This window comes from Emydura macquarii, unplaced genomic scaffold, assembly GCF_026122565.2.
Source record: "Emydura macquarii macquarii isolate MOO-44397 ecotype Brisbane River unplaced genomic scaffold, CSIRO-AGI_Emac_v2 contig_306, whole genome shotgun sequence".
NCBI lineage: Eukaryota > Metazoa > Chordata > Testudines > Chelidae > Emydura > Emydura macquarii.
The window spans coordinates 13,791,843-13,799,443 of NW_027130443.1; the positions used below are offsets into that span (position 1 = coordinate 13,791,843).

Genomic DNA, 7,601 nt, shown 5'->3' on the forward strand with positions numbered 1-7,601 from the left:
TTCCCCAAATGATAATATTAGCTATATAACATACTGCATCAAAAAATATTGTTGAATATTAGATCTGGTATAAAAATTACTATACAACGTATTTTTCAAGCTTGTTTTAGCTATTTCATGATTCTTCCAATTCAAAACTCAAATAATGGCTTTTATCACTACAAAAAATCCAAGACAAACTTTGGAAGACCCAGTCTGAACTGATAGCCTGTCTGCCAAGCTTCAGAGAAACATGATTTCAAGGATCCAGAACAAAGCCTGTATAACAAGTGTGATGAAAGTACTGCTATACCCCTTTACTAATGGAGCACTATTTACCATTACCATGCAGTTCTGCAACACTGATTCAGGATATGTGACAGCAAAATTTATGCTCCAAATCTCAATCTTATTTATGCTATAAAGGTATTTTTTCCCTTTTATGCTTATGTAACATTAGCTCCTCGGCCATTGGAGATAAGCACAAAGAAAGTGTATGCCATAAAATGATCATACTTTCAGGGATATTTAGAATACAGTAGTTGATTTACCACATCTCCCAGCACCTGTGTGGTACTTCAGGGTTGGGTGCGTCTGTTATGAACTTCATCAAGAAAAGAAACTGACTCAGTGTATCAGAGAAAAGCAGCCATTACCACAGAGTTACAGGTGCTCTAGTTTAATCCCAGAATCAATTATAACAATCAGAAAGAAAAATTAGCTTGCTATAACTCTCCTGAAAATTGGCTGAGCTAATATGTTGGTGTCAGAAGAAACAAAGCCAAGATGTATGTCCCAAAAAGCTTTGTCCACCTCACCAGACCTTTAATCTTCTAAGCAAGACCACCCCAGGCAGGCAAGGAATAAAACAAAGAGGAATATTGCTTAATCCCGAATCCCCCTTTAGGTATGAAGTCTGGGAAAACAAACACCACAACCTGACAATATTGATTAGCATAGGCTTAATCAACATAACATTTTGGAACAGTGCTATGGGCTAAAGTTACTCCACAGAAGAAAGACACTTTCAAGGGACACAGATATAATTAAATTCCTCTATGGGGATTAGGTTAATTAGATGGGATCAGGCAAATACATGGTAAGTATTTGCTTCTGAATGTCACAGTTAAGGGAAGTTTAACACTTAACATTTGGTCAGTGTGAGACCCGCAGTTTGATATTAATTAAATATTTGTAATAGGTTTACTGAATCAGACATTTAATTCAAAGTCGATTCTGACTGCTACTTTCAGTTTCGAATTATTCCTTAAGTTCTCTCAGACAATGAAATATGCCTTTCCAGAGAAACTCTTTTCTTCTAACCTCATGACAAGAGTGCTAAACCTTTAAAAAAATTAAATCCAAAAAATGTAGGTCTTCTGAGCTCATTTAAGGATTTCTTCAGACTTTTGTTGTCCCCATTTATAAGCTCAAGGATTTTCTGAAGTAGCCTCTCTGCAGTCAGAGCAAAACCAAGGCCAAGGAGTGAGGGAGGCACATTCTTTCTAGGCTTCATATTCAGAGATAAACTGCTGTCTGAACACTAAATATCTCATTGATGTAGCCTTAGCAGTTTTTTTCCAGAAGTAATGCAAAATCTATATAAAATTAGAACAAAATCTATCTGCTTCACGGCACATCTCTCATCTAGATACCCAGGTAACACACAATTCCAGTGTTAATCTCAAAAGCAAGTAAATTCTAATTTACAATATACAAATTAGAATGGACTTTAACACCTGCAAGCTAAAAATGCATCAGGTGTGATGCAAAGCACTGGGCCTTCAGCCAATCTAAGAGTATGAATTTTTAGTGTAACTACCTCCTCAAAGTATTGATTTTATTTAAAAGATTTGTAGTCAGCCCCGGGGCTTAAAGAGTGAAGAGTGCTACTATATGAGGAATCAAGGTTCGTAAAGAAAAGAAGAATTCCAGTGGCCACAGGACTGTAATACTGAACAACAGCACATTGGACTGACTCCAAAGGAAAACAAATCCAAACTTCTTCAGCTAAATGACTGCACAACAGTCCCCTGGAACACATAGAAAGATGATAGCTGGTAACTGCCTTAAATATATAGTGCAGTTTTGCAATTGTAATAGATCATTAACTGGTCACGAAACATGACAAGAGTATTCAGATCTTCAAACAGTTTGAATTTCTTACAACACAAATGCTGAGGACATACAGGTGCACTCTGAACGTAAATGGCCTAAATTCAAAAAGCAATTTTATATTAAACTTGTCAAGTACCTTGTCTGTAATCAGACTGTTTGGATGCTTACATAAACTTAGATGTCAAAGTGGATAATTAGCTTCTGTGGAACTGTACAAGTTTCCATTTCAAAGGACAGTGAAATTAAAAGTATTTAATCAGTTAAGAGATGAGTTCAGAGCTGTGCGATACTCCTGCAACAGGTGACCATGCCAGTTACACCCAAGATATCACAGGGAGTGTCCATCTTTTCAGAGCTTTAGGTGTACATGTCACCTGTTGCTAGGTACACCCAGTAGCCTAGACGCAGGGCTTGGCAGGCAATTAATAAGGAAGTGACTCAACTATTGTTTTAAAACCTACTTGTAATTTTAGCCTATATACACATTGTTAATGACCTGGCACAAATTGTTTAATAAAGAGATCTTGTGTTCAGCTTAAAAATGATTAACACCCTAGTAATAAACATTTTGAAAGATGGGGGCTTAGCCAATAAAAATACTGACACCACAAAAGAGTTGGTCTGCCCCTTAGCATTTTTGTTCTCTTCTCTTGCAAAACTGATCAGCAACAAACACTATCAGACTCGGGACAAAATTAAAGAACAGCATTATTCTGTTTAAGTAAAGTAGCAGAAAGATTCTTGAATGGAGGGGTTCTCCTGAGTATACAGATTACTTCCCAAGTCACTGGTAACAAAATATCATGGAAGTGCCATTCTTAATTTCTGAAAGAAGGCACTGTCTGGCAATCCACTGATCTATACACAGGCATGAATATATCCACTTACTGCCCTTCCACTTATAGCATGATTAAAGCTACATAGGGTTAAACAATAATGACTTAAACAAGTATATAGAACTCTTCCAGTATTCACTTAAACCACGCTCATTGTACAGGACTGGACAGCTAAGTAACAAGATTAGCAAAACTAAGGAGATATTAATTCTTGTTATATTGTTGTTCAAAAAGAACACTGCCTGTAGGACATCTAAAAAAAACCCAGTATGTGAAACAAGCATTTGGAGGCAAAAAGAGTATCAAGAAGAATATGAGAGTTTGTAAAAGCTTCTTAAAGACAGTTTCAGCAGCTTGTTAAAGAGATAGAAAAACAAGTTTTTCTACAGGATGGCTATAGATTTTATTTGTTAGTATCTAAATACATGTTTAAAGGAAACTGTATTTGATATTAATTGTTAGCCAGGGACTTTTTGCACCTGTAAGACACCTAACCAGAAAATCTGAGAGGAATATTATCTAGATGTGACAGAACTACAAAGTATAGTTTATTTAGAAACTTACAAAAGACTTCTAAAGACTTTTGGGAGGACAACATAAGGTATTAGTATGGTTCTCTCTTGTAGGGTGTGTGATTATTTATATACATGTAGAAGATTACTACATAGGTAATCTAACTAGAAGGTTCCATATCAGTGGTTCTCAACCTATTTACCACTGTGGATCACATATGTAGCTCTGTGTTATGTGGACCACATCCACACAATACTTATACTATCTGTATGGCCCTGAGGATATCACATAGGCCGCAGCTGTGTTGAGAACCACTTTTCTATATAAACAGCATGTGGATAAGATAATAATTGAGTAAAGTATGAAAAAATTGCAATTTTGTTAATATTTTCCCTCTTTCATTTATTAAGCATCTTGAAAAAAAATTGTCCTCTGTCCAGGCATATGCATACTTGGAGTTTTGCTAAGATTTGATATCAGAGTGCACCAAGTAAAGAGACCAACGAAGATGAACTAAGAATCCTTTTAATTGCCATGATTTGAGTTCAGAATCTGGGTTTCTCTTACAATGGAAGACAACAGCAGCAGCTAAAACAACTCAGTGAGTTGCATCCCTGATTCTGTCTTAGGCAGTTGTCAACTGTAGGAGAGGACAGAATTCTGAATACAAGTCTTCATAAATAGAGAAATAAAAGCACACACAATATTCTTGAACTGGGATCTTAAACTTATTTTAACAGCACTTCAATTCACCTTTAAATCTGCATTTTAAGCTGTACACTGTTTACAAACAGCTCATTGTTGGTATCAGGATATCAGTATTTGCTTGTCTATGCAGCCTGTCCATGCAGTTGACTAATTTGCATATTCTCTGATCTTCTTAAATATTACAGCAAGTATGAAGCATCAGATTTTTTTTTTAAAAACAGTAATGTACATTTTTTGCCACATACAGTCACAAAGACTAAATTTATGGTACCCTCAATTACTGTATTTCATTGTATGCATGTATGCCACTAACTTCCTCTTTTCTTTCACTCACTACTCCAAGAAAATCCTGGTTTCTCTTCTTTTTCAATATCAGGAAAGACACTACACAAGGCTAATGCTCAGTGGTGTATTAACTGTTACCACACTGCCCTAAAAATGTTTTCTATTTTGCTTATTATGTTTTTAAAAAAGTCTCAGAACTTCAACTCCAGGTTGCCTTGACAGGCCGGCATATGCAAGCCCACAACAAACCAAGGTAGCAACAACGCAATCAGGAAACGATGGATAAGAAAGGGGGAAAGGGGATCGGGAGCATGAAACGTTTTTCCGAATTCGTTTGGTCAAAAATAAACGTCCAAACTGGAAAGTGCTATCTATGCCCCAAAACGTGTCATTGTTCTCCAGAAGCAGCTGGCCCGGGTTCAGCCAGCTGCCACCCAGAACTACACTTGGTTAGGGCAGGAAGAGACACAACGTGTCATGATGCAACCGTGAAATCTGACACTTTTACAGGGTTTCCCCTCTCCCCTTAACCGCCACGTGTTTCGAGAAGCGAAAGGGCACAGGTAGCTCTCGGTCCTGCCCTCGCCCCCGCCAGCCAGCCAGGTGCAGCCGGCCTGGGCCGGCAGTTCTCCGCGGGCTAGGGGCGCAAAAAACGCTGTAAGGCCAGAGGAGCCAGCCCCCGACAGAGAGCGAGCCCCCCTCACACGCCGCGGGGTCCCGGCCGCAGGACGCCAGCGGCCGCGTTGGCGCCCCCAGGGGTAATGCCCCGGCCCAGGGAGAGGCCGCCGGCTGCAGCCGGGAGGGTGCCCCGCGAACACAACCCACGGGGGGGACGCGACAGCCGGAAAAGACGGGCCCAGCCCGGAGAACTCCGCGGACGCCCAGCCCAGCCCCGCTCCCGGCCTGCTCGCCCAGCCCAGCCCGCCCGCCCCTACCGCGGACACACCTGAGCCTCGATCTGTCCGGGCGGCCCCTGCCCCGGGCCGGGCGGCCCCTGCCCCGGACCTCCGTGTCCGGGCCCGGGCGGGGTCTGGGTCTGGCTGGGGAGGGTGAAGTCGGTGAACTCGAACTCGGAGCCCTGGGTGTCGGCGCCGAGCAGCTCGGCCTCCTCGGTGTCCAGGAAGGTGAGCGTCTGCGAGCTAGGGCCGTACGCCTCCACGCTCATGGCGGCGGCAGCGAGGAGCGGGGCTCAACCCCCCCCCCTCGCCAGGCCGGCCGGGCCTCACCTCACGAAGCCCGGGCACCGCGCTACGCGAGCCGCGGGACCGGCCGCGCGCACCAGGCCGCGCGGCGACGAGCCGGACGCCAACGAAGCAACCGCCTCCTGGGCCGGACGCAGCCGACTCAACGGGCTTCGGGCCGCAGCGGAACCGACCGAGCCCCGACGAGGCGCTGGAAGCGGAACAGTGCGGCAGGCGCGCGCGCGCCAGCCAGGCCAGGAGGGGGAGGAGGAGGACGGAGCAGCAGGGGTGACGCGGAACGCACGCACGTACGCACGGACGGACGGAGGTGACGACACGGTGCGCCCCGTACGCGCGGAGGCGTGACGTAAGCACGCACCCCAGGAGCGGAGGGGCGGGAAAGGCGCGGGGGAGGGGGGTCGAGCTAGGCGCTGACCAGAGGCCACGCCTCCGTCCCGTGAGGGGGCGGGACGCTAACTAGCTCCCCCGCGGGGAGGCCAGTCTCTAACTGCCCCCCCCAGTGGTGGAGGTCTCTAACTGCACCCCAGGGGTGTGTTGGGGAGGGGCAGGTCTCTAACTGCCCCCTGTGGATGGGGGTGGGAAGTCTCCCCTCCAGTGGTGGTGCTCTCTAACTGCCCCCCCCGGGGTGGGGGAGGGGGAGGTCTCTAATTGCTCCTTCTGGGCGGGTGGGGGTCTCAGACTGCCCCCCTCCACCGGTGGGTGAGGAGGATCTATGGGTGTCCCCTTCCCCCAGGAGGTGGAGATGGGCGGAAGCTCTGCGTTATCAGAGTAGAGCTGGACAGTGGCCTACGGAGAGGCCAAACCTACATTTGCGCCCCCCCCCAGGTTTCATGCCCCCCCCCAGCGCAAGGCAGGAGGGGTCTCTGTGCCACCCCCCAGCTGCCCCAGGGGAGGGGCGGTCTGTACCTGCTGGGGGGAGGCGTGAGCTGGGGCGGGGTGCAAATATAGTCTGGGACATACGTTTTTTTCGCTATGTAACCTTTATTTTGTTCCTAGTTTCAGCATAGAAGAAAGCCTATGCCTAAAATGCAGCTGCCCATCAGATTCTCAAGAAATATTCACACTGATGGAGACTGGCAACTTGCTCCTTCTTTCTCTTTGAAATATCATGCGCCTGCAAACATAGAAAAGCAAATAGGGAGGTTGGGAGGGTCATTATTTCCTCACGTAGCTTGTTTGAGTTCACCTTCAGTTCTAAACCTCTGTAAGGAAGCAGTGTGGGTTCATCTTTAAACTATCCATATTCAGAATCACTTGAATCTCACAGACATTAAGGTCAGAAGGAACCATTATGATCATCTAGTATGACCTCTTGCACAACACAGGCCACAGAACCTCACCCACCCACTCCTGTCATACACTGCTAAGTTATTACTGAGTTATTGAAGTCCTCAAATCATGGTTTAAAGACTTCAAGGTACAGAGAATCCACACCTATCATTGGTATTGACTCAAACAAACCTCACATCAGTAATCAGTGTAAGAAAAACATATCATCTAAGTTAAAACAAATCGCCATCTGGCTTTAGTTTCTTAACAAATATTAAAATTTCAATTTATATATATTAACCCAAAATGGAAAATGATCCCAGAATCCTGAGAGCATATGGTGAGTATGTGTTTAATATGCTGCCCTTTTTCTCACATCTAAACACAAAGTCCATCAGGCTCATGCAGGGCTGGTCAGTCTAGCTGTAATGACATACAGTCAGTGATTCTTATGCTTAAGTAGGTGGCGTTGCTCAAGGCTGAGTTAGAACACAGGGTCTTAGCCGGCTGCATACAGCCAAGGTGCACGTTATGTAGCACAGCGCTGAGTGATCTACAGCTTGTGATTGGTGCATCAGGGATGATGTCACTAGGATGAATTCAGTCCAACCTTCTTCTCAGTGGCTTGTCTCATTCCTGCTGCTCCCAGTAGTAGGTACAGAGGGATGGTTTCAGTGGTGCCAGGCACCTA

At 45.0% G+C, this 7,601-nt stretch overlaps 1 protein-coding gene across 2 annotated transcripts in view; it reads right to left on the bottom strand.

Moving 5' to 3' along the window:
* The window catches only part of UPF1 (UPF1 RNA helicase and ATPase), a 28,261-nt gene extending 22,308 nt beyond the window's left edge, over nt 1-5,953 (bottom strand). For both annotated transcript variants that reach the window (XM_067560656.1, XM_067560646.1), the window contains exon 1: nt 5,386-5,953. In XM_067560656.1, the coding sequence (XP_067416757.1) occupies nt 5,386-5,604 (219 nt within the window). In that variant the 5' untranslated portion in view covers nt 5,605-5,953. The remainder of the gene's footprint in view (nt 1-5,385) is intronic.
* Between the last annotated feature and the right edge of the window lie 1,648 nt (nt 5,954-7,601).